Genomic DNA, 26,700 nt, shown 5'->3' on the forward strand with positions numbered 1-26,700 from the left:
TAGATATTAGGGAGAGCTTTAAGCATACCAAATTTGAATTGAATTGGGTCATCCGTTGATTTTTTATGATTTTTTACATTCCCCCCCTTAAACTCACTTCCTGGTATGCAAAGGATCGCTGTCGCCCAGTAACAACAACAACAACAACCTCGAAAGCTTAGCACTACGGGGATAATCCGAGGGAAGCAGGTACGTGGGATGAAGCTCTAAGGCTCAAAACCCAGACTCCAATTACTGATCAACCATGAAGTTCACTGGCAGATCTTAGGTTAGCAAAAGAATATTGCCCAGTTTGTATATACATTCACAAAGCCTCATAAATTGGGAATGAATGTTGGGATCATGTGTTCTCTTTCCGCTCCCCTCCACTGCTTCCCTTGTGTGCTGGTGTTGTTGCAAAGATTGTGGTTTATTTTAAACTAGAGTTCCCCGTTGTAATCAGAAGTGAGGTATTCAGGTTTAATGTTGACTAAGCAGGATAATAAACCAGGAGGGGTGAGGGAGAAGTGTGCTGCCCCAGCGCTTGTTACCAGCTTAGCAAGCAATGGTTCAAGAAGCCAGAAATGTACATCTGACTGGGCTCTCACAGGGTGGCTTTTGGATAGAAGAAGAGAGCTCCATGGATATTCCCCTGGACCACCTGGGAAAAAGGCAGGATACAAATGTGATTAATAAAAAAATAAACCAGAGTTGAGTTTGCTAAAGCTTGGAAGTGTGGGAGATTTCATAAAGCCTTCTTTCTTCTCATTGCTTCTGGTTTCCCATGAATCTCTTCTGTCCCCGTTTTTTCTTTTCCTTCTACCAACCCAGTCCCTGACGCACGTCCATCCACCACCCTTCACTGCCTGCTCTAACAGTGATTCAGTCCGCCTTTTGGAAACAAGCCCCATTTGCATTTGGCCAGAATTTCTTGATAGCTGCTGGCCTCTGCTGGGTTAGAGAATATTTCTAAGAACCAAATTGCCTCTTAGTGTAAGCCTCTTGCTAAATTAACACTTGGGTGCTGACAGGCATGTTTCTTCTCAGTTGTGACTTTAAGGACTCAAGTTAGACATGCTCCGTCAGAAAAATCCAAGCAACCTTGTCTTTATTCCTTGAGCATACAGAGACTGTAGGTGAAGACTGTGATGTAGGTCCTTTGCTCCTCTGATGCCATGTTTCTTACCTGCCCAAGGGTCTTTACTTCCCTTGCTCACCTTCATCTATTTTCTTCCGTTGCCCCTTACACCTGGAACGCTCTTCCAGAACATTTGCGAGCTACAAGTTCAGTCTCAGTTTTTAAAGCTCAGCTAAAAACTTTTCTTTTTTCTAAAGCTTTTAAAACTTGATTTTGATCTGACTTTTATACTGTTTTACTCTACCCTGTGCCTGTTTGGTGCATTCTCTTCCCCTTCTTATTGTTTTATTATGATTTTATTAGAATGTAAGCCTATGCAGCAGGGTTTTGCTATTTTATTGTTTTACTCTGTACAGCACCATGTACACTGATGGTGCTATATAAATAAATAAATAAATAAATAAATAATCCTTAGTAGAGTGAGCTTGCTTGTTCTTGGTTGCTGTTTAAGCAGGTTAACCTGCTGTCATGTGGGTGCAGTGCTAGCTAAAGAAAAACCTTCACCTCAGCCACTTAAAGTGTTTCAGGAGCAGTGTGTGTGCTCAAGCATACACATTGATAAGAAAGTAAACATTTCTTCATTAGTGCAGGGTTGGGAAAGTGGTTAGTTGACATTATTTGGCTGGTGAATTGTTTGCCTCGCTCTTTGCCAGGAAAGGCCAACCCTGCAAACCTTTGAGGCCCTGGAGTGGCTTCAGACTCAGTTGAGTCTTGAATTTTCTAGACAGTATTCCTTTGTATCCTAGAATTCATCCAAGGAGTACAGATTAGTACTTTACTTTCACAGCTGTACGATATGTTAGGCTCATAAGAGTCTGGCTGTATGATACACTCACCAGGTGAGAGCGTAGCCTCACCACTAAGAGCCTGCTGAAGGTTTTCCATGAGTGGACAGAGAAAGCTGTAGAGGGTAGAAAGCACTTGTTCCCTCTTCTCTCAGAGTGGAGCAACTCCTGGTTGCACTTTTACATTCTTTATCTATCCTAGTGCTAATTTTCAGGGGTGGGGGGGGGAGCTGGGTAAATTATCTGCTGAGACAACAGTGTGTACAAATCATGAAGTTCTCAGTTCAAGTCCCCAAGTCCTTTACACTTGAAAATATATGAAATGTCTTTCCCATACATGGTTTTTTAAAAACTAGAGGACAACCAGAGGGGGCAGAAAGGGAACCTGACCAGGGTCAGAACCATGCTATGTGGGGAGGGTTGTTGTCCCCTTTCCTCTGTTGCTGCAACCCCCTAATGAAAATCCCCCCAAAGTTGGTATACACCTGGGAAGAAAACTTATATTAGTTCTGGGACAAAATGGCCACTTTAGGAAATTGATTTTAATTGGTACTGCAGCACAGGAAGAAAGGATTAACCCGCCTCTTGTATGACACAGCCCTGATCCTGATCTCTTCACTGCTCATGGGATTGATATTTAAATTATAAAAAGCAGATACATTAAAGGCATCCACACATTTCAAGTATCACCTAGTTTGCCCCTTGGTTTCTTCTGAGAGAGGTTTGAGACTATCACCTCCACAATGCATCCTAAATCCCTCTGCTCTTCCAAAATTGGTACGACATGTGCAGCAAGTATGAGCAAGGCCAACAAAAGAAGTTTGATATCTGCTCCTTATTTATGAAGCTCTTTTCCCTTGGAGATTTGCCAAAGCCTGAGCATTTAAGAATCAGAATTAAATTTGTGTTTGAGCTGGAATTTGTTGATCATATAGAGGATTTATGTGAGTTCACTATATGTGATAAGGGGAGAGACACATGCAAATAAACAAAACTTGTGTACAACTTTAATCTTTAATGGAAGGCAGCTGGCAAGAAAACATCATTAGGATTATTTTGCTTTGCCCAACTGTTTTCAGGAATCAAAGACTGTTCCCACCACTTCCTCCATCCCATTCCTTCTCAAAGCTGGCAGGAATATTGTGTCATCTGTTTTAATTATGCTGTAATGAGTTTTTATGGTGCCTGACAGATTAATCAGCACAGTAGACCAATACCAAAACTCCAAAGAATCTAAACTCTGTTTTGCATCAAATTAAAGTTGCTTTTTTAAAAAAAGAAGAAAAAAGAACATGTGCTAGGGGACCTATGTGAGAGATCTCTAGGGATCTGTTGCAATAAACCCATGGAAGTTGGCTGTCAACCCCCTTCATTTAAGGGTCTGTTTATTATTATTTAGGTGAACTTTGAGGAAAGCCTCAGCTGTTAAACCCACACATTGTAAGAGCAATCAAAACATAATTTTAATTTTATTTTTAAAGCTGCCAGCTATGGAAAATGTATGGTGGAAACTTTTGCTTTAAAGACATCACACCCTTGTTATTATGACACCTGTCCTTTCTCAGCCTGTGCTATGAACACTTGCGCCTCTCAGCCCCTTTGCTGCAAAATGTGGTGCAGCTGTGTCCTAAACATGGGATGATTTTTGGACACAAGACTGCAATGGTGGGATGTAAGGAGGAATATAGATAACCCCGCGCTTTTTGACCCAAACATAGTGCCATTCTCAGGATTCATTTTTAAAGACTTACACAGCAGTGCCAAAATGCTCATTGACTAATTGTGGGTTCATAGCAAACTTTTGAATTATATAGAACCTTATGCAGACCTCCTTCCAGTTCTACTACTAGCAAGAGTGCAGACTTCTATAGCACACTATTGTTCAAAGCACTTTGGGGCGCAATCCTATGAAGATAGTTGGCAGCCTTCAAACTCAGAGGCTGCCAATGCAGGGAAGCTGGAGGGCAGAGACGATCTTTGCCTCCGCTCTCCAGCCGCCCTGCATTTCTGCTAGATGGGTGATTTTGCCGTCTAGCAGCAGTGCTATAGAGTGGGAGGGAAGAAGGCTGGGGCAGCCATAGGAAAAGTTATATGGCAGCAGCCCCAGTCTCCTCTCCTGCCTGCCCCTAAGAACACCCCCTTTTCCCGTCTCCACGCTCCATTTCTAAGGGCAATTACATAGCCAGAACTGTGCTGGGTACAAGTGGAAGTGGGAGCGGGAGCAGGGGCATGGTTTGGGGGCTATGAGGTCAGAGACCTGTTTCCAACCTCGGATCCCAGAAATCAAAGAGTCTTCTGTCCCTCCAGACTCATAGGTTTACTCGCTTAAGTAATGTGGGGCTGTCTTTGTGCCTGCTTCAGGAGTGCGCTCAGTGCAGAATGCACTAGTAACTAGGGTGCTCAGTGGAGCATTGAGCCATGTTTGCATTACAACTGGGTTAAAAGATCTGCACTGTCTGCCTATTAGCAACGTTCAAGGTTACATTGTTGACATACAAAGCCCTAAACAACTTGGTATCATCATCTTCAATTACATATACCCAGCTGGCCTTTCAGAGGAGGACTTGCTGGGTGGTCCGTGACCAACGGAATGTCACCACGTAATATCCCCAAAGCAGGCCTTCCCAGTAGCGGTGCCCGTTCTCTGGAACACTCTCCCCCATGCCATTTGGGAGGCAGAAAATGTATTTTAAACGCCTCCTCCTGAAAATGTACTTGTTTATGCAGGCTTTTTCAGGCTTGTAAATAATTGTAATTGATCATGCTGCTACTCCATTTTACAATTCTTGCATTGCTTTTTAAATGGTTATTGTAGTTGTATTTGTTTTCTAATGGTGTATTTTAAGCAGAGATTTGTAGTATTTTATATGTAAACCACCAAGAGATTCTATTCTATTAAGTTCAATATCTCAGTCTTTACAATAACCCTATAAGATACAGCCAGTATTGTTACTCCTGTAATCTGCAGTGCGCAATCACATGGCAAAGGGGGAGAATGCTTGCTGTTAAAAAGTAATGGGGTGGGGGTGGGAGAAGGGACTCCTTTTACAGTTATATTTACATTAAAAAAAAACCTCATAGCAGTAAGAATTGCTAGACTCTGCGGAGATCCTAGAAAGAGCGAAGCATGTAGAAGCCTTCTTTTAGGAAGAGGGTGGGAAGCAACTGGAATCCCATCTTTTCTTCCTTGATTTTTATTTTTATTTGCACTCTTGTACATTAGATAAAATATAAAAGAAAAAAGAAAGGGGGGACCTCACACCAAGCCACCCAGTGGGTTTTTGTTGTTGTTGTTGTTGTTAGCGTTGCAGAGTTGGCAAAAATTCCATTGAAAACTAATGGGGCAGAGAGGCATGAATGGCACTACAGCCAGCAAACGGAGAGAGATTACATCATTCACTCCTCCCACCATCTATGCCACGATGGGCCGGGTAGCACATCAGTTCTATTCAAAATAGAAAAATTGTCACAAATTGGGACTGGAAAAAGGCAGAAAACACTGAGTGAACTGAGAGAACGAAGGATGGTAATTCCAGACTAACTGGCTAATGTGGAAACAAACAATCTTTTAAATTGGATGAACATCTTACCAATAAGGCAAGATTGGCACATCAGAAATAAGACACGTTTATTATACATTTGAATAACTTGAACAGATGTGAAATTTACACAGTACTCACAGGAGAACAACAAAATACACATCTGGCAGGCTGGAGGTGTTTTTCTCAACATTCAGACCTGGGTTTGATTACAGACAACAAGATTACACTAAATATAGTAATCCAGAATTACTACACTGAAGAATGGCATACATATCTGCCATACAGCTTAATGAAAATTATTAGGGTAGGAAGGGTGTATGTCAGGAACATCAAAGAAAGAGGCTGAGAGAAAGGAAAGGTGAAAAATTAAAAAATCTGGAAAAGTGTATAAAGTATAACTTCCAAATTGCGCGAGGTACAGGTTCCCTCTATTCGGCACTAGTTAGGCCTCATCTTGAGTACGGCCTCCAGTTCTGGGCACTACACTTCAAGAAGGATGCAATGGGCACTCCCACACTAGAGGCATTCAAGATGCAGCTGGATAGCCATCTGTCAGGTATGCTTTAAGGTGGATTCCTGCATTGAGCAGGGGGTTGGACTCAATGGCCTTAGAGGCCCCTTCCAACTCTACTGTTCTGATTCTATTAGCCTAGCCAAGCTTTGTGGCCATTGAAGCCAGGGGAATTTGAAAATATCAAGCCCTCAAGAGAAAGTACAGTAGAAATTTTAGATTTAGAAAGAAATATCCTTGCTTTATGAAGAGCAAACTTGAATTGCAGGTGAAGATCTAGGGGGGAAAGTAGGTTTGATTTCATAAATGTGTAATAACCAACTCCTTAATTGCTGAGATAGCTTTATTATGTTTGTATTCCCTCACTGTCGCTGTTTGTTTAAAAAGCCAAATTTAAATTTAACTGAATTAAAAAACATTTTTCTGAATGGCTCAATAGCAGCTGAGAACATCCTGTGTGAATCAGGGGGCCTGCTCTAATGGTGTTGTGAGCCCTGTGTAGTTCATGAAGACATGACCCAGTTTGTAAATTAATCTCCTGGAGGCCAGCTATCTATAGTAGAGTTCCTTTAATCCTTGGGACACTGAATATAAGGATCTAATCCAGCTTTCTCCAACCTGGTGCTGCCAGATGTGTTTGATTAAAACTCCCATCGTCCTGAGGAGCATGAAAGGGAGGGTGCTGTTGCACTCATGCTTCCTGCTCCAAAGGTTGGGATGAATCTCTGGAACAGTATTTCATGAGTCATGGGCTTGCCTTTGGAAGGGCAAATTGGGGCTACGCACACACTTGAGAAAATGCTTTTCGCACACAAGATCTGTTTGGATTTTGGCCTATGAGTCTTGGTCACTTTAGCTTTGGCTTTGAAAATCAAGTAGCTCAGATTCTTCACGAGTACTTTGAAAAACATTTTGATTTTCTAAAAAACTGTATTGGAACATCTTGATTGCATGCGTGTGTTAGGATGGAATCTCAGCCAATAATCTACTCCATGGTCAAGAAAACACACACCTCACCTTGCCCTTAGGCAGTGCTGTGAGTTTTAGGTAGTGCTGTTCTGAAAATCCCACCTGCACTTTTGCAGCCTTATCATTTCCCTGCAAAAGCGCCAATCATTTTTCTGCTCCTTATGTTGGGATGTTGAGAATTTTGGAGAAATCTCTCAGCTTTGGTGCTTAATGTGCTGTAAGGAGGAGGCAGAGGGGTGTTGTACTCTTTCTTTGACGATTCACACCCCCTTTCTGTTCTTGAAGCCTCTCCAGCGGCTGCTTGAGCATCTTAGAAACCCCCCTAGAAGACTTCACTGAGACTTCCTACCTTGGGGTTTTCCAGTGTTGCTATTTGCGGAGTATCTGAAAGCTGAGAGAGGCATTTTTGGTTTTCCTTTGTTGTTATTAAAAGTCCTTTTAACACATCATTACCAGTGGTGTTAGATGCTAGCTTTGTAGTATTTCCATTCAAAGCCTCCTCTATCAAAGTTAGCCATTAAGAAGTGCTTTAGGCTGAAACCTGATAGACAGTGCAGGTGCCTTGTGTTATTAGCCATTTCCCCCCACCTGACCAACAAACCAAAAGGATTGGTCTGAAGGGATGGGGAAATTTTGTAATAATTTGAGCAGGCATTATGATGGATGGTGATTTTATTGCAAATAGTCTTTTCCTGCTGTACGTTCTTGAGGGAAATCTTTGTCTGACTCGGAGCTGCCAAACCCAGACATATACAATGTATGCCCACAGTGGCCATGGTCATTTGCTATTCAAGGTAGTTGAGTCAGTGGACTTCATCACACGAGCGATTTATCGCACACTCACCGTGCCTGGTATGTGGTTTTGCAGCCCAGTACTCACATGCCGCCATCCCTGTCCTGCACCCATTCCACCTCTTCCCCTCCATGTTTTGTTTCTTTTTGGAGCGGGGAAAGTCTGATTCCCCCCCCCCCTCCATATGAAATAAATACACTCCTGCCTGCCATGTGTTGCTGTCCTTGCATTCTATCAGACAGACCATCCCATTCTTTGTCAAGGGCGTGTGGGTCTAAGGGCGATCTCAGGCCGTCTCGCTAACAACCGCGGGACGGTTCTCCACGCAACCATGAAGGGGGAGGGAGAGAGATCCCATTTAACTCTATGTTCTTACTCCTGAGTAGGCATGACCAGGGGTACATTTTCACCTTAAAAGAAATGCGGAAAATGTACTGGGACTGGGGTGGTGGCGGTTGACCCCCACGCTTCCCTCCAACTGTGAAGCTTCGTAGTTAAAGATTTGGGTTTTTTTAGAAATGGAGCGAGGCACTGGTGCACCCAGTTCCCAGTCTGCAGTGCATGTTCGCTCCTCCTCCCCTGTAAACCTTGCCCATGCCAAGCGGCAGCAACAGTCTCGGCCCAGGCGCTCCCTCCTGCTTCCTACAAACGGCCTCCCTCCCTTCTCTCCCCGGAGTTTGTTTAATATGATCTTAAGGGAAAGTATAATGTGTTGGTTTACCGTAATTGTGCAGCTCCAGGCTGCCGTACTATTGTATGTGCACAGAAATCAAAAAATATTTTTTTTAAAATAAATTAACTGCATGGGAAAGGGAAATGTAAGGGGTGGGGCAGGAGATTTCGCCGGGCATAGTAGCACTCCAGGTGAAAAGATGCATGTGCTGAAAGAGCGCAACAACGCACACACATGAAAGTGCCCAGCGCTCGACTCGCTAAGGAAAGGGAGGGGGAAACCGCGGATGAAAACCGGATAAAAAAAGTAGGTGTGATGGAGCTTAGTATGCATAAGTATTACGTACTTAGCATAGCATTACTTCACACAATGCATAAACTATGGAATTTATTACTACAAGATGTAGATTGCATATCATGGTGGCAAGTCATGGGCTTTTAACCCCCGATTTCCTGGGACATGTGCCGCCTGGGAGCTGCTTCCAATTTCTGTATACCACCTCCACTTGGCACAATCATTGGTTGTCAACATGACATGCAAACCTGGACCAATATGTTGCTTAAGTGCTAAACAACCAGGGTTGTTTGTTGGGTTAAGTGCTAGGTTGTTTAGGCGCCAAGCGCTTGTCATGCTGACAACGTCATGTGCCCATCAGAGATTGCTTATAGAAAATGGAAGCAGATTGCATGTACAGTGATGTGTGAACAGCACCCCACACACACACCCTAGTGATGGTCACCAGTTGGGCAGCTTTAAAAGGTGATTAGATAAATTCATGGAGGGTAAGGCTATCCATAGGTACTAGTCATCATGGCTGTATATTGCCTCCCGCATCAGCGGCAGTATGCCCTGTCTACCAGTTGCTGAGGAACACGAGCAGGAGGGGACTATTGCATTCGTGTCCTATTTGTGGACTTCCCACGGGCTTCTGCTTGGCTGCTGTAGAAACAGAATGCCAGACTCAGGAGGCCTTTTATCTGACCCAGCGTGGCTTTTCTTATGTGTGTAGATGGGTTGGTTGCCGGTGCTTCTTTGTTTGCGCTCCTGACCTGGGATGAAATGATTTTTCAGACTTTGCAAGACAGTGTGCAGAAGGATGGTGAAGACTTGAAGCTAAGGATCACCTGATCAAAGAGATTAGAAATTGTCACCCAAAGCGACTCTTATTTTTCTCTGGTTTTGCTTACAAGGACCCATATGGGAATGTACATTGTAACACTCTGAAATGCCACCATTGATTCCTGTTTGGAGTATGTTTAGTCTTCTGTTCTTGGATCCCTGGTGCAGGGAAAAGAAGCAACATGCTAACAAGTAAATATGATTGATGTACATGCCTGTGTATGTTGTTCATGCTATATCTTCATCAGGAAATAGCAGGGTATTTTCATCAATCCATGACTTTGAATGATCATAATCAATAGGTGATTCTTTTTACTTGCCTCCTTCATAGGCAGAGCCTGCCACCTCACCTGTGAATGGCATTCACATGATTTCCACATTCAAAAAGGAAGCAGGGATTGATTTGTTCAACCTGCTGCTGTTGGTGGCATACCACCCTGCTGACAAGTTCAATTGACCATATATATTTTAATCATATATATTTAGCTGTTCTTTGCCAGTCGTTGTAGCAGTGGTGATATGCCACCATTGTTGCAAACTGCAGTCAGGAATTAAGTAAGTCCTCAGGCTTGCAGTTATAATTAGGCTAGTGCATGGGAGGGTATTTCCATGTCACTCTTCAACCACTATAATTGTGAGCATAAGATGGGTTATGGGGCGGATAAGATGTTGCAGTTTCAGTAGCAGAGATGGATATGAATCCTTACAACTTCTTTCTAGTTTCTTGCTCTGGCTTTGTTTCTTTGGTGGAATTCATTTTACTCTGTTACAGGGCCCTACTGTTAGGGAGATGGCAGATTTTGAGATACCACTAAAGAACAGCAACTTATCAGTTATTGTTGATAATGCTGATGCTCATTATTATTGCTGGAGAAGGGAGACCTTTTGGATATATATATTTTATTTGGGCATTATAATTTCTGGGATTCCTCTGTTTTGTTGGCTGCTTCTTTAAAACTGTTATTGCTTTTCTTCTCTTTACTTAGATGCAAGCTGGAGCAGAAGCACTTGCCACCCAGGGAGGCCTCTGCGAGGGGGCCATTTGAGCTCAATAGATGGTGTCCGCCTCCAGCTGCTGGAAGGATTTCACTCTGTCCAGTCTTGTCAAGCTGCTTGCTGCGAGAGCCCTGCCTGTGATGCCTTTTGGCTCATTGGAAAGATGTGCATCCAGGTGAACTGTACAAAGTCTCACTGGTGTCAGGCGATCTGGACTGACACCACTGACTCCATCTTGGTGTTTGTATCAAAGTCTGAGCGTGCAATAGGTTCCCAGCCTGCAGTAGAGAGGAGAGCTTACCTTCCCAAGTGGTTGGACTGGAGGGAGGGACATCAAAGTAAAGCAAGGAGACGAAGGTCCTTCAAAGAGTTGCCAGCACAGAGAGTACACTTGGACACAGGCTCCAGCAATGGAAGCCCAGCAAGCCACCCAGTCCCATCACAGCCCTTGGATAGTAAGTCTACTCATAAGGATCCTGCAGAGCCTCAGTCTTCAGAGCAAGAAGCAAACCTTCCCAGAGATGGCGTTAATCCAGAAAAAATCCTGCTGCCAAACAGTGAGAATTCAGGAGCGCCAAAATCCCAAAGCCCCCCATCTCTTCCTCTCAGCAATAATGTGAACAGACCAAGTGACCTTGCTGGGGGTGACTCCATGGGGGTAAGTGCCTGGACAGGTAGCAGTGTTTATGTCAATATTAATGCAAATTATGTTGTGAAAAATGCTTTGTAACCCTTTTTTGTTGCATTACATTGATATCTTGCCTTTCCTCTTAGGAGCTCAGAACAGTATATATGGCTTACCACCACGACCCCAATTTAATCCTCACAACTACAGGTGTTGTGAGGACGAATGGGGTTTAGGCAGAGGTAGTGACAGCTGGTCCCAGCTCACCCAAGAGCTTCCTGGCTGCATGGGGGATTGAACCTGGACCTCACCAGCTCTAGTCTGACGCTCTAACCATTACATACACACCTTATTATTTCTGTGACATTCACAACGCTCCACAAAGCAGTTCATTCTAAACCCTGTACCCCATAGGAAAACCAGGCCACACACACACACACCCAAAAATGCCCCACGGCGAACTAAAACCTACTGCCCCTTTCTCTTAACTGGAGATATTCTGGCTGTTCAAGAACAGAATGCTTCTATTACTAGGATTTGCTTGATCTGTTTCCTTCTGATCCCCATGCGCAGCTTTTGTATTGGAGGCTCTTCTGTGCGGTTTTGCCTCCAGCTTTCTCATATGGAGGCTGATTCACAGCTGAGGCCACCCATGGCCTTAATTTCCAAAAATATATTCAGTGGGGAGGGTTCTGGGTTGGGCATAACTGGACAAATGTGCTGGGGTGAGTGTGGGGTGAGCGGAGCCAGCTTGGCCCTGTGAAGCCAAGGCACTCCAGGCACCTTGGCCACAGAGCTGCCAAACAGCTCCTGACCTTCCTTCCAACTTTGGAGTTGGGGGAAGTGGCAGAGATTGCTGCGCATCCGCTGGGAAAATCCCCATTCATCTCTGTAGCTTCGAAGTTGGGTGTGGAGTTGGTTGCTCACCAGACCATGATGCCACACTCACCATGGCAAGTGGAATGACTGGTGCCGGCATATCTGTTTTTTCACTCGCTTGGCTTGTTGCTTCAAACTTGACAAATGTTCAGCTGGTACAGAAATCGGCTGTGCCAAGTGTACTTCTTTACTCTGGTGCGTGTGCACCAGAGACTCATCGTCATAAGCTCTGCAGACATCTTGGTGGTAGAACCCTTGTCACCAGAGACTCCCTCTTGTTTAGACATCCCTTGCTGAGTTTGGCCTGTTTCAAGTAGATTGTGACTCTTGACAGCTGATATTCCCCTGTATCTATGTGCAGATCTCATAGTGCATCTAAGCGCAGATATCTGTACACAATCTGCATGCATTCACACTGCGGCTGCAATATGAGAACTGCTAGCCTTGTGGAACAGGGTGTGGCCCAGAGCCAAGGGCACTGCCAGGAAACTTGGAGTTGGCCTAGTTTATGTGTGAAACAACTGCATGGCTTAACGTTGCCTTTGCTGACTCAGCTGTCCCTCAGCCCTTGACTTCTTAACAGTCACTTAGGAACTGCTGTTCAGTTTCTCTGTCTCAGCAATACGTCAATAATAATGCTTCTCTGAAACCATAACCATCTGGTCTCTCACAAGAGGCTGTCACTCTAGAAGTGATCCAGTGTGGCAGAGGTTGCACTACAGTCTTTCTGCTAAGATTGATTCCTTCTCGCCCTCGTTGGTAAACAGTAATGTGTCCCTCATCTCCCTGCCAGTTCCAACTTTGGGGTGTTGCGTCCTGACCTATCAGGTGCTCTCCTGATTCCAGCTGAGCAAGGAATGGAAAATTAGAGCTTCTCTAAAAAATTCTCTTGATTGTGATATTTGGCTGCCATTCCAAGCCACTCTCCAAGAGTTGCCAGTAAAGATTCATTTGCAATTTCTCTTATGGCGAATGTGCACAGCTTTGGCTTTCAAAATTATGGAAGGCTGGGGTTTGCAATAACTGAAGGTACCCAGAGGCAAAAATCATCATCATCAGAAGAGATGTGGTAGTTTGCATCACAGCCAACCCTGTCCGCCGTCCACATGCACACTCCAACTGTGATTGTGTACTTGTAAAGTATGCTGCAAGCTGGCACTTGTGCTTCTCATAGTAAATGAAAAGTGGGACCTTTAAAGCACATTGTTGCTGTATATCCTGACCCCCTAAGAGCAGTGGTCTTTTTCAGGGCTCCAGATGACATGGAACATGAGCCTTGTCATGTGTTTAGGTCTGTTGAGGTTGGGATTGGTGACTTTCAGGAGTGGGTAAAGGATGAAGAACACCTCCTTTCCCACTCCCCCACCCCACTATCCTTCCCCTGCTGGGCTACAGAGTGCTAGAGAGCTGTCAGTTCTAACCTGAGCATTTTATAACTAAATAGCTTAGGGGGTGGGGATACATGTAGTTCTGGAGAATGTGAAAGGGAATACTTTTATATAATATTTTCCTTCTTATAGAAGTATATGCTAATACTGTCTCGGCTGCCCACACCCAAGCTGCCTTGATAGTGGAGCTAAGAGCATATGTTGTTGTAGAATCAAATAATACTTGGAAGGATATGAAAGGAGAAAACTAACTAGGATTTTCTGTCCTGCTGCTGTTGTCTGTAGCAAGATGCCGAGGTGGGTGGGATGGAGCACACCTGTATTAATTCTTAGCACTATACTACCATTAAACCAAATCTGTACCCTATCTCCATGCAATGAGGCTGGGAGTTGGAAAGAAAGGCAGGAGTTATCATTCATTACTGATTATCTTTGGGAGTCCGTGACTTTCATGAAACAGCCGCCAAACTGTTACAATAGACCGGTTTTCCCGAACCTGGCATGCTCCAGACGTGTTGGACTAGAACTCCTGCAATTCCCAGCCAGTGTGACCAATAATTCTGGCTGGGAATTCTGGGAGTTGCAGTTCAATCTGGCAGGCAACAGTTTGGGAAAGGCTGCAATAGACACACCAGCTGGGGGTGAGATGGGGAAGGAATTTTGCCAGTAACAAAACATTGAATTTTGACAGCTGGGAAAATGCGGTTTCCCTGCAATGGAAACATTTCCTTAGTACTAAAGTACAGCGTCACTGATTAAGGTGTCTGCTGCATCACTGCAGTATGGCTGCAGAAAAAACTTCTTGAAATCCTATCGTTGCTTAAATGAAACCATTGCAAGAAATCCAAGGCATGGAGCTTTAATCACAGCTTTCATCACAAGCTTGGGGATGCTGGGAGTTGTAGTCCAACACATCTGGATGGCACCAGGCTGGGGAAGTGAGCAACATGTGGCCCTCAAGCCACGTGCCATTCCAGCCATCCCTTGGTGTCCCATAAAATCTGTTTATTATTTTTCATGAAAAAAGAGTTTCTTGCAGCTACGGACTGTCAAAATGGTTAAATTTAGCTTTGAAATAAACGGTGTTTCTTTCTTTTAATCACTTGGTGGGAGGGCACCCCATGGACTGCATGGAACTTGGCAGAGTTCAGCCTTCAAAGTTGTTGGGGGGTGGGGGGCTGTCCGGAAGGTAGCCCCTGAACATCCCATCATTGCTCATCCCTGATGTAATCCATTACTGGCAGCCCTTAGTCGGTCTCTCTGTTTCTCCCAGTCTGCGATGGGCGATTAAAAGTCCATTTTCCTCAGTCCTTTAAATACTAGCAGCATGTTTTGAGCAGCATCTTCCTCCTAGCCCGGCTATATGAAGCCCCTTCTCCTGTCACTGAGCCCAGCATCCAGACCCAGAGCTTTATGCGCTGAAGTCCCCCTTCCCAAATTTCATAGCGTGATAACAAAAGTCATGAATTTCATGCCCTCAGGTTGACCTTTTAAAGTTTTGCTATTGAGTCTACCGCAATAATGTGTGCTACAGTTTTTTTCTTATGAAAATCAAGTCCAGGCTGTAGTTATTTCTGTGTACTGCAATTTAAGTGCTCAGCCAATGGAGAACAAGTCAAGAAAATATGCAGCGTATACAGATAAGCCCAGTTAAAGCCGAAATGTCCGGTTCTTGCTGCCCCGGGCTACCCAATGGAACGGGGAGGGCCTGGCGAAGGAATTTTCTGATGAAAGAAAGGAAATTGTTTTCATCTGTTTCCCTGGGTTGTTTACACTGGTCTGATCTGTCTCTCACGACACTCAAAGGTGGGCGTATTCTATAAGCGACTACACTGAAACCCTTACCCACGTTCTCGACCATAAAGCCGGAAATCCTGTTTGCAGGAAGGATGTGCTTCGTCTGAACAGCAACTGAAATCCAGGGGGGAATCTACACTACTGCCTTTAAAGCGCTTTAAAGCACTTTGAAAATGTTTTGAAAACTGTATATGCAGTGTGTCCTGGGCCCCAACAGTTGTCAAAACTGTTATAAAGCGCTTTAAAGTGCTTTAAAGCAGTAGTGTAGATCCCTCCCAGTTCTGTCCTACTAGCTAGTTTGTGCCTGTCTAATCCCATCATTCTTCCCATCCCATCTCTAATAGGAAAATATTAACACAGATACCTGGCTGATGTACCTCAATTTTATACATTTCACTTGTTGCACAGGGGACCCAAATGGGGTCAAGTAACTCAACATCCTTTCCTCCAGATGACCGAGATGGCACATACATAATTTATTCTTGTTATTTAACATCCAGCCCAGTTGTCCTCAGAGAAACTCAAACATTTTGTTCGGCTGGAGGATTTACGGACAGGGCTTTCTCAGTGGTGGCCCACACTGTTGAACTTCCTCCCCAGGGAAATATGGCAGTAAGCCTATATATATATATATATCAGTTGCTGGGGAACATGGGTGGTAGGATGCTGTTGCACTCATGTTCTGCTTGTGGGTTCTTGGTTAACAGCTGGTTGGCTTCTGTGTAAACAGAGTGCTGGATTAAATGGACCCTTGGTCTGATCCAGCGAGACTCTTCTTATGTTCTTATGTATAGCATCATCACTACTGGCTTTAAAAAACCCACAAACCTCTAACGTGTTTATTCCAATCTGCTTTTGGATAAAGAAAACGTGCAAACCTCCGACATTTTTATTCCAGTACTCATTGGGTTAAATGGTTTTTTTTTAAAAAAAGTAATCATCATCATTGCCTTACATATGATTCTCAGGGCCACAGTAGATGTGATGCTAAATGCATCAGTAGAAACCACAGATGTTTTTTATGTTTTTCAAAAAATTAATAGTTGATGGTGAGAGGATCTGATGGGAGCGAAGTGATAACAGTCTAGGAACAGTTCTACTATCTGCTGAAGCAGTTTGTGCAGACCATGGGGTGAAATTCGCCCTGCCCCTTGGACAGCAGAACTGGGGAAACCTTCATAACTGTCTAGTATAAGAGCTAAGGTCTGAACGCCATTTTAGATGTTATGGTTAATGAATGCTCTCTCAAACACACACTTTAGGCTGCTGCAAGTACCTCCACGGCAGAACCCCCTCCGGCCGCTACGTCCCCCAGTCCTGTCGGGAACCTGGAGAAAGACAAGCCATCCAACCACACTTCCGTCCAGCCCCTCTCCTTGGAGGAGGCCATTCCAACTTTGAGCATCCTTAAGGGAAAGGATACTGGGAAGGTACAGAAGCTTACCCCAGTTCCAACTGGGACCCCCACCAATGGTAGTGTTATTGCAGTCCCGACAAATCCTGCTGTGTTACCCAGCACTGCTGCCCCGACACCAGGTAAGAGCAACTTTTGGCTGAGGAGGTTCCATAAGCCGTCCTGTAAATGCCATTGGCAGGTTTCCGCAGTCTCGGCTCTTAATCTGACTGTTCTTTTGCCAACAGAGCTTTGCAAGAGTTTCTTTTTCTCCTAGTGTTTATTTAAAATAGCAAAGCCCTTTGATTCTATTGTACCAAGTCTGGGGACAGACCATTCTGGTGGTGTACATTTCCTCAGCTGCTCCTTTGTAATGCACATCCCTTGATTAAGCAGAGCAAATATATGTTGATTGATTTCTTGTGCTCAACCTCAGCCCAGCAGTAATTACAGTGAGAGAGGGAGAGGGGGAGGGAGAGAGAGAGAGAGACACAGCCATGGTCTTCATCCTTTCCAGGACCCACCTTTAGTATGAACCTTTAACATGAGGCCTGCTTGTAATTTTTTACCTTTCACTTCTCCATTTTCTACTTTCTCATTCCAGCTTTCTGTTACTTCCCTCCTCAGGCTGCCTAGCTAGGAGTCTTTCATCTTAACTTCTGATGCTCAAGTGCCCAGAAACAGCTACTTCAGAGTTCTCCCTCATACATGCATGTACCGTGCATGGGTTCCCTGTCCTCCCCCATCCCTTTACCTGATTTCTTCCCTGACAGTCAGTAGCAAATAATTTTCTTTTTTTAATTAAGAGGAGAAAACAGTGGTAGCACCACTGGCGCCACTCACTTGAGGTCATAATAACAATAATTAGGTTTTATATAGCACAAATCAAGTATTCAAAGAAGGTCGTATTCATTCATCTTTGTAATCTTCGTGAGGAATAAGGTTGAGAAAGCAGTAGTTTGACTAAAGCCATCTACTCTCACTTTTACCCACTGTGCTATGTCTGTTCCCACAGTGTATTCTGTGCCACAGTGCATTCTGAGGGGAAGGACTATAACCTAGTTGGAAAGCATCTGCTTTACATTCAGATGGTCCCAGGTTCGATTCCTGGCATCTCCAAGTAGGGCTGGGGGAGTCCTCTGCCTGGAGCGCCCCACGGCCACTCGGTGTGTTGGCAATACTGCTCTGCAAGGACCAATAGTCTAACTTTGTATAATTTATTTATTTATTACATTTATATACCACCCCATAGCCGAAGCTCTCTGGGCAGTTTACAAAAGTTAAAAACAGTGAACATTAAAAATATACAAAATTTAAAATCATAAAAAACATAAAAAACAACAGTATAAAAACAACAGTATCCATTTAAAAACAACAGTTCTGGGGTCCGTTAAAAAACAAACTTAGGGTTATTAAATGCTGTTAAATTCCTGGGAGAAGAGAAAAGTCTTGACCTGGCGCCTGAAAGATAACAGTGATGGCACCAGGCGAGCCTCATTGGGGAGATCATTCCACAGTCGGGGGGCCACCACCGAAAAGGCCCTTTCCCTTGTTGCACCTTCCTATCTTCATATGTATTTTCTTCCTCTGTGCTTCTTTAAAATGAGGGCCTACTTTTCAAGGGGTTTTGCTCTTTTATCCTTCCCCCCCCCCTTATTTTGAAGCTAGAATGCCATCTCACTTTTGTTGCAAGGAGGCATTGAACGACTGACCTGTTTAAGGAGAGCTGCAGTGTTTCTTAAATTGGAACAAGGCTTAAAGATCAAATTCAGAGATACTGTCCCATATGCAAAAGGCACAACAAATACCAGAGGGTTAAGTTTTATGGGATCTGCATACCTACTTGGAACTTAAAATGCATCTCAATTTCTAGCTCAGAATACTGTGAATTCTTGGTATGTTTGCAAAAGGCTACGTTTACAGTTGAATAAATGGAGGCCCTTGTCCCTTCCTGTTTGTAAGAGAGACGCTAGATTGTGTCCTGAAACATATCTGATTGAGCTCTTTTCATCGCTGCTGCACCTGGCTGATAGCCCCCTCAATACAAGGCACAAGGGGCACATTTGATCTCCCAGAAAAACAGGAAAGATTTTTTTAATCACTGGGTGATTTTGTGTGTTTGTATTCACTTTGAGTTCAAAATCTAGAATAGCTTCTGCATTTGAAGGGAAGGATGTTGCAGACAAATCGTTTGTAGCTTGTTATTTCCTGGGCTTTGTATCTAAAGCAGCCTTCCTCAACCTGGAGCGCCCCAGGTTGAGGAAGGCTGATCTAAGGGCTAGTTTACATAGTTCATTTTTTGAGATACGGGATGATTCCTGCAAGCAATTCCTGTACCTGAGCTTATAACACACAACTTCTCTCTCATCAGCACAAGCCTGCTGCTCACACACATAATGCTAACTCACAGTTTTGTGTTGCGTTCAAACTGGGCCAGTGCTACTCACACAAGTATCCAAATACAGGCGTGAAAAATGTGAGGTTTGAATTGTTCCCACCTTTGCCCTGTCTTTTCATTTTAATTCTCTCTCCTGCAGTTATTAAGAAGCTGGCAGTTTCCGCTGGAGACAGCGTCCAGGTAACTCTACCAAAGAACGAAGTGGAGCTGAACGCATACGTCTTGCCTCCCCCACCTAAAGGTAGGGCCCAGGGCTGTGTGTTAGCACACCTGAGTCTGCCACCTTGTAAATGTCTCTTAGGTCGCCGCATGTCAGTGTTATGTCAGTTCAAGGCAAGTGATAAAACTGGGAACTCTCGGTCAATTCTGCGTTGTCCATCAAGGCCTATTCACATGAGCATGGCAGCTGAAAGAAGAACTCGGTCTGGGCTGACTCCCAGTTGCATCAGCCTGTTCTAAGCTAGTTGTCTGCGTGCTGCTGCCACTCACTGAATTCTGCTTTGAACAGCCTTTGGCATGCCCTGAAAATGCAAGCATCCGGAAGGAGTCTTTCCTGGGCTGAGATGGTTATTTGCATGGGGATTGAATTGATACACATAAGTATAAATACTTCAGATACCACAAATGCTTTTAATAAATTAACACTCTTTCTTTGCATTAATTTCATTTTACTTAAAATGAATTTCACTGCAAATAGAACGTATAAATGGTCAATAAAAATCAATCATAATTTCCTTTTAACTGCATGTTAAATAAACATGTATCAATGGAAGTATACGCCTTGTTTTTCCAATTTGCTTTGAAACAAAATTGGGGGATAAAAATCTTTGATGCTATTGTTCCCTGCTTTAATTTTGATGTAATTAGTTTTTGGCATGACAGCCAATTCATTTATTTTACTTCCCCAATCTGCAATGATAGGGAATGGATATGTTTTCCCCTCAGATTTAGCATAACATATTCTGGCCACGGTAATTAGTATACAATGATGTAATGTTTATATATAAATCTAAGCTGATAGGAATGATCCTTTCAGTTACATCTATTTCACTCCAGTATGTCTTTGCCAACCTGTAGGTCCACCACATACGGAAACAACACCGCTTATATTCTAAAGTGACACTGCTAAGAAGACTTAAGCGCCTGAGCTGCTTTGATCCGCCCACCCAGTTTCTTTTGCTGGTGGTCTCCCCTAACCTCTGATGTTCTTCCATTTAGGAACGAGCTACTCCTATGATTGGAGACTGATTACTCATCCTACTGACTATAGCGGAGAGATGGAAGGCCAGCACTCACAGATTCTCAAGTTATCCAAGGTGAATCTCTTGCTACCGAGAGCCTTCAGAGAGCAGTAGACTGCCAATGTCATTGTGCAAGGTTTTGTTTAGAAGACACAAACAAAGCAGGCCCTAATCCTGTATGAAGCTTCCCTGCACTTCCAGGCTAGCAGCCCATCTAACTCCATATTGTCTACTCTGATTGGCAGCAACCCTCTAAGGTCACAAGCAAAGCCTTTTCCCACCACTGCTACCTGGGATCCTTTTACCTAGATATACCAGGGGTTGAACCTGGGACCTTTTGTACGTAACGCCCCACTGCTCAAATGAGTAGAAGAATGAGAGCAAGGCGTGGAATTTGGATGCTCCATTTATAAGTAGTATGCGAACTCTTTAGTGGCAATAATTAAATGTAGATAAATGATCTTTCTAGTAACTAGTAGGCTCTACCTAAAATACGTGTATGGCCCTTCAGTACTGTAAGAATGACCTAGTAACAGCCTTCATCAAACCCATTTGACAGCAGGCCAGGGCAAAAGAGTTTTAGCAAGCAAGAATGCTCAGAGAAGGAGGTTGCATTATAGCAACTAAATTAGGCTGCAAAGAAAAACCTGGAGTAGAGTTTTGGGTGAAAGTTTCTGTTTCCAAGTTCTGAATGGCATTTGCAAAGGTTTCTCCCATTCCCTTCCCCTCCCTTCACAGGGATACTGAAAATCGTATTGGTGGGCTGGGAGTGGGAGGAGCATTGCCACCCCATTTTCAGTTTCTCTCCAGTGCTGCTCGGTTTGTTTCTTTCACTTTCCATCTGCAAAGCTGCTTCCCCTGGTGCAGTTCTCCAGCACGATCCTTCTTTTGGAACACAGCCGCGGCCTGCCCCAGCCTCCATCCCTCACCCTGAAGATATATTCTTCCAAGTACCTCCCAGTCAACAATCTTCTGTGCCGCTTCATTCTAAGTACAGATAGATATTTCTTGTTAAGAACAAGGAATGTTTGCTTTATAACTTGATTAACTGACTGGATGGGAGAAGGCGATGGGCAATTTCAAACCAGACCTTTATTTCCCTCATCCTTTCTTCATTCCCCAGGCCCACTTGCAACTGGCTTCTCTCACTCACTCCCCTTCCTACACCAGAAAGAGAAAAGGGGAAAAGGCCAACTCCATTAGTTTTATCTTCTGGCGGTTGATTAAAATAAGAAACAAAACAACAACAACAATAATAATAATGACTGGGTAGTGAATGGGACCTGCTTCAAGGGAGGAAAGAAAATCTGGAGCAGATTTCTTTGGGAGAGAGGGGAGGACTGTCTCCTAGTATTTCTAAAACTGGTTTTGAAAGATGATGTTTGCTGTGCTGGGTTTGCCAGAGAAATGGGAGAAGTCTTGAATTTTTAGGAAAGGACCTGTAGGGGAGTCAGGCTTGTGGGAAACAATGCTAACTACACTATTAGCCCTTCTAAGCGCTGTGAGAGGGGCAGGCTGCTATTTATTTTATTTTATTTTATTTTATTTATTTATTACATTTCTATACCGCCCAATAGCCAGAGCTCTCTGGGCGGTTCACAAAAATTAAAACCATTCAAAGTATAAAACAACAGTATAAAACCATAATATAAAATACAATAGAAAAGCTCAACCAGATAAAAACAGCAGCAATGCAAAATTACAAATTTAAAACACCAAGTTAAAATTTATTTATAGACTGTTAAAATGCTGGGAGAATAAAAAGGTCTTCACCTGGCGTCTAAAAGCATATAATGTAGGTGCCAAGAGAACCTCCTTAGGGAGCTTATTCCACAGCCGGGGTGGCACAGCAGAGAAGGCCCTCCTCCTGGTAGCCACCTGCCTCACTTCCTTTGGCAGGGGCTTGCGGAGAAGGACCCCTGAGGATGATCTTAGGGTCTGGGCAGGTACATATGGGAGGAGGCGTTCCTTCAGATAGCCTGGCCCCAAGCCGTTTAGGGCTTTAAATGTTAATACCAGCACTTTGAATCGGGCTCAGACCTGGACTGGCTTGGGTAGAAAGGGATGTGCATGAGTTCAGATACACTTTTAATATATTCTTGTTGGCTAATAGAAACAATTTTGGCTACTAAGTGCAGACAACATTTGTGGACCTTTCCATAGTGGAAAAAATAAATTATTTCATTTAGGCTGTGATCCTCTGGTCCCTCGAGAAAGTCCCAGGGACCATAGGACTTTTCAGATTTCTGCTCCTAAAGACATAGACACTGCTATGACTCTGAGAGGTGGACTCCTAAATTCAGTCTCCCCCCCCCCCATCCCTTCCCCCTTGCAGCTGCCATGGAAAGGACTGTGGTGCCTGCTTTCCAAGGTTGCAAAAGCAGCCTCAGAGGACCTCATAGACTGGAGAAGGCTGGACAAAACCTCTTCAATAAAACATAACATTTTCAACACGAATGAAACAATGATGAGCCAAACATTTAAGGAGCATAGGAATATGACAAAGGAATGTTCCACCATGTGGGCACCTCTTGCTTTGCAAGGTAGATTCATTTGCAATATTTACATACCACCTCTCATTTGAAACAAATCCCCAAGCAGTTTACAAAAGAATAAAAACAAACAAAATAGACAAACAAAAACTACACACGCACACGCTAATATTATCATGAGGCTGGTACAAAGACAACTCCGGGCTGGAGGGAAATGAAATTAAACAGAAATGTTGGTTTATGCAGTAAACAGGAGCCGCAATTAAAACATTTCTAAAATTCTTAAGTTTTCACTCCAGTTTCTTTGGCATTCTTCCGTCAGTCTTATATGCCTGAATGGGCAGGTGGCAGCAGCTCCTGGCTTTTTGGGGATCACAGTGTTGGGGGTGCGTGGGGAACAGGGATATAAATAATCCTGACCCCAGCTATTCCTTGGCTCTTGTTGCCTTGCTGGCCTTGAAGTAGCCACAGGACAATAACTCTCCGGCCCTGAGTTCCAGGCCCTCAGAACACACGATGCTATTGTTAAAATGGAGCTGGGGCTTCTCCAGGGCAGATGGTATCAATGGCTCCCGGACCTCGGAACTTGGTTCCTCGAAGTGCAAGAACCTTTTTGGTGATTTCATTTCCTTTGGCAGATGGCCATAGCCTTGTTCATGTCTGAACAGTCCCCATTTGTTTTTTCTTTGCCAGCTCACGGTTGGCCTGTACGAATTCAATGTGATCGTAGACGGCGATAACGCGCATGGAGAAGGCATGGTGAATGTTACGGTGAAACCAGGTATGCTCAGCAGCTACGTTATCGTCCCTTGCGCACGTGTGTGGTGCCTTCCCTGGGCTCGTTCTTAAAGGGCCGGTTGTCTCTGCAAAAGTTTGAGAAGCAAGCTAAATGTTATGAATTCACGATGAACCGAAAGTTCAGTGAAGAGACTTTTGGATGAATTTGTGAAGAGGGGGGAGTCAGGGGAAGGAGTAGGATGGAAATGCTCACCCTGGTTGATTTAATACCCTGCATTTCTGCCAAAAGAAATGGCATTAAATGACAGCTAACAATAAAATCCAGAATCAAAACAAAACCTTAATTAAAACGTCACATGAAACCAATTATATTAAAAGCACAACAATACAAGAAATAAGCAGTACCCACTGATTACAATCCTCTTCAGCAATAGACCGGCTTATATGCCAAAGTCCTGTCTGAAGAAAAATATTTTTTGCCTGCTGACAGAAGGACAAAAGGGAGGCGGCCATCTTAGCCTCCCTAAGCAGGGAGTTCCAGAGCCTGGGAGTGGCCCAGAAGGCCCTCGTTCACACCCCCACCAAGCATGCCTTTGATGGGAGCAGTGCCAAGAAAAGGGCCTCCCCTGAGTGTCTTAAAAACTGGGCAGCCTAATATGGGAGAAGGCAGCCTTTCAGATAGTCTGGTCCCAAGCCATGCGTCTGTTATGCAGTGGCCGGCAACAATAGTACTCCTCTCGGTACCTGGTGGCCACCGTTTTCTTTCCCCTGTAACATAGCTTCGAGACATAGCATCACACACAGAGATCTTTTAGGGCAGCCTTTCTCAACCTGGGGCGCTCCAGATGTGTTGGACTACAACTCCCAGAATGCCCCAGCCAGCTGGGGCATTCTGGGAGATGCAGTCCAACACATCTGGAGCGCCCCAGGTTGAGAACCACTGTTTTAGGGGAAAGAATATGGCAGCTGCCAGTTAAGAAAAGTTGCTACCACCACCCTAACCCCCACCTTGAACCTTTCACCACATTTACTCCTCCATCAAAAAAAAAAAAAAAAAGGCAGCTACCAAATACCTCCCCCCCCCCCATTTTGCTGCCTGCAAATGGAATGGCAAAAATTTTCTGTTCAGTCCCACTCTGAATACTTCAAATGTTTTAACCTTTCTAAAATTTCTAACTATTACCTCATTTTACTTGGACAAAGGACTTGAAGGCTGGAGATTGGCAGTTTTCTTTTTTTAAAAAAAAAAAAATTCTCTACAATAAAAGCATGACTCATTTCCCCTGGTGTGCCCATTTTTGTCCCGCTGTTGTCTCTGGCCACATGGGTTTAGCTCCTTTTAGAAGCACTTGAAAAGTTGCAAGAGGACTGAACAGAGATGGTGGTGGTATGTATGTACCATTTTTACCTGGCCTTCATAGCCAAGCCGAAATATCTAGTTGCTAAGACCCTGCCTCTCCCTTTCATCACAGTCCTGTTCACTCAGAAGTGAATCATATCGTATCCAATTGGGCTTTCTCCTAGGTAAGGCAAGTCCCCTAGTCCCTGATCTGGGACAGAGGACATGGGCTTGTTTCGGCCCACCAAGGAACCTGAGACACCTCAGAGCACCTTCAGTGCCCACTGTCAAAACAGGGCCCATCCCTCCTTCCTAGCTTGAAGCTGGAGGGACAGGGGAGCAGGGATCTACTCCATTATTGCCAAAGCTGAGCACAACTACAGGAATGATCCACGCTTCAGAGGAAGGCTGTAGTGTGGCTTGCCAGAGTGTGACTACACACCCGTCATTGTGGAGGCAGCAAACAGAAATGTGAACCCCTGAGTGTGCACACCACAGGCCATTGTGCCAGTTTCCTCTTCTCTGATAAAAGGCCATTGCCTCTCTCCAGCTGTAGTCATTCCCCCATATACTTGACCTATAATAGCTCATGCCTTTGAAGGGAGATACCCTATTTCTTCGATTCTAAGACACACTTTTTTTCCTATATAAACATCTCTAAAAATGGGGTGCGTCTTAGAATCGCGGGTGTGTCTTAGGGTGGTTTTTTTTTCTGTTGGTGGTACTGAAATTGTTGTGCGTCTTACAATCGATGGCGTCTTACAATCGAAGAAATACGGTAGATGAAATCTGGTGAGGTAGGTTGGTAGCCATTTTGTTGGAAGAAAACAGCACTGCTGTGACAGAGCAAAGAGTAACAACATGGTGAACAAAATGGTACATTCTTTTGAGATAATAATAATAATAATAATAATAATAATAATAATAATAATAATAATAATAATAAAATATATTTATTTATTACCCACCTCTCCCTCTGGATCGAGGCGGGGAACAACACTAAATAAAATATAATGCATAAAATTAGTTAAAAGAGCATATAAAACCAATACAATATTAAAATAACAATCACAACATCTTAAAAATTCTTAGGTTTTAAGTAGGCATCAGGCCAGAATTCTGAGTAGGCCTCATGCCAGAATTTTGCCAGTTACTTTTTTTCAAAGTATCTTCTCTACGTGGACTAATAGACCACTGGTTACTATGTAGTTTGCCTGGGTTGTAAATTGTGTGAATCTAGATTTTAAAAAATAACATAATTTAACAGTGTTGGCAGAGTAGGCAAGTTCTACAGAGCTTTATTTTGAGGCCGTCTGCTCTTTGACACGTACCGCCATCCATCAGATTGCTAGTGTGACATTACCTGCAAATGTCGCTTTCCTCAGCATGAGAGAGAGAGCGAACAAGCTGTGTGGACATAAATCTCTTTGATGGAGTCTGCTGGCTGGCTGGCACTGCCCATTAAAGAACTTTGGAAGGCTTATACACAAGATGTACATCCTTACCCTCCACCTAGGAAGCAAATTAACAGCTGGATACTACAAATGAGAGAAAGAAAGAGAGTGTTAAAATATATCCAGCAATATTATCTGGCCATTTTTTCTTTTTTCTTTTTGCACCTGCTATCCCATTGACCCTTGGGCTGCCTCCCTGTTTAGCTGTTTTCTTCTGTCAGTCAAAGAGGCTGCAACCTATTAATGCAGAGGATCCCAACCTTTTTGGACCCATGGGCACGTTTGGGAATTTGAGAAACTGCTGTGGGCGCCACCGCAAAATGGCTCCAACAGAGGATGTCTGGTGACATAATGGCTGCCGTGGGGGCCTGGGTAGTCAGAAATGAGCTCAAGAGGTAGCTGTGGGGGGAGCAATAGGGAGCCCAGAGGCTGGCAAGGAGGGAGGGGAAAA

General features: G+C 44.0%; 1 protein-coding gene across 1 annotated transcript in view; it reads left to right on the forward strand.

Moving 5' to 3' along the window:
* The window catches only part of KIAA0319L (KIAA0319 like), a 71,824-nt gene that overhangs the window by 12,303 nt on the left and 32,821 nt on the right, over positions 1–26,700 (forward strand). The window contains exons 3-7 of the mRNA XM_063140810.1: positions 10,496–11,163; positions 16,457–16,730; positions 19,125–19,226; positions 20,204–20,301; positions 23,412–23,499. Coding sequence (XP_062996880.1) covers positions 10,496–11,163; positions 16,457–16,730; positions 19,125–19,226; positions 20,204–20,301; positions 23,412–23,499 — 1,230 coding nt within the window. The remainder of the gene's footprint in view (positions 1–10,495; positions 11,164–16,456; positions 16,731–19,124; positions 19,227–20,203; positions 20,302–23,411; positions 23,500–26,700) is intronic.

The sequence above is a fragment of the Elgaria multicarinata genome, chromosome 13 (genome assembly GCF_023053635.1).
Source record: "Elgaria multicarinata webbii isolate HBS135686 ecotype San Diego chromosome 13, rElgMul1.1.pri, whole genome shotgun sequence".
NCBI lineage: Eukaryota > Metazoa > Chordata > Lepidosauria > Squamata > Anguidae > Elgaria > Elgaria multicarinata.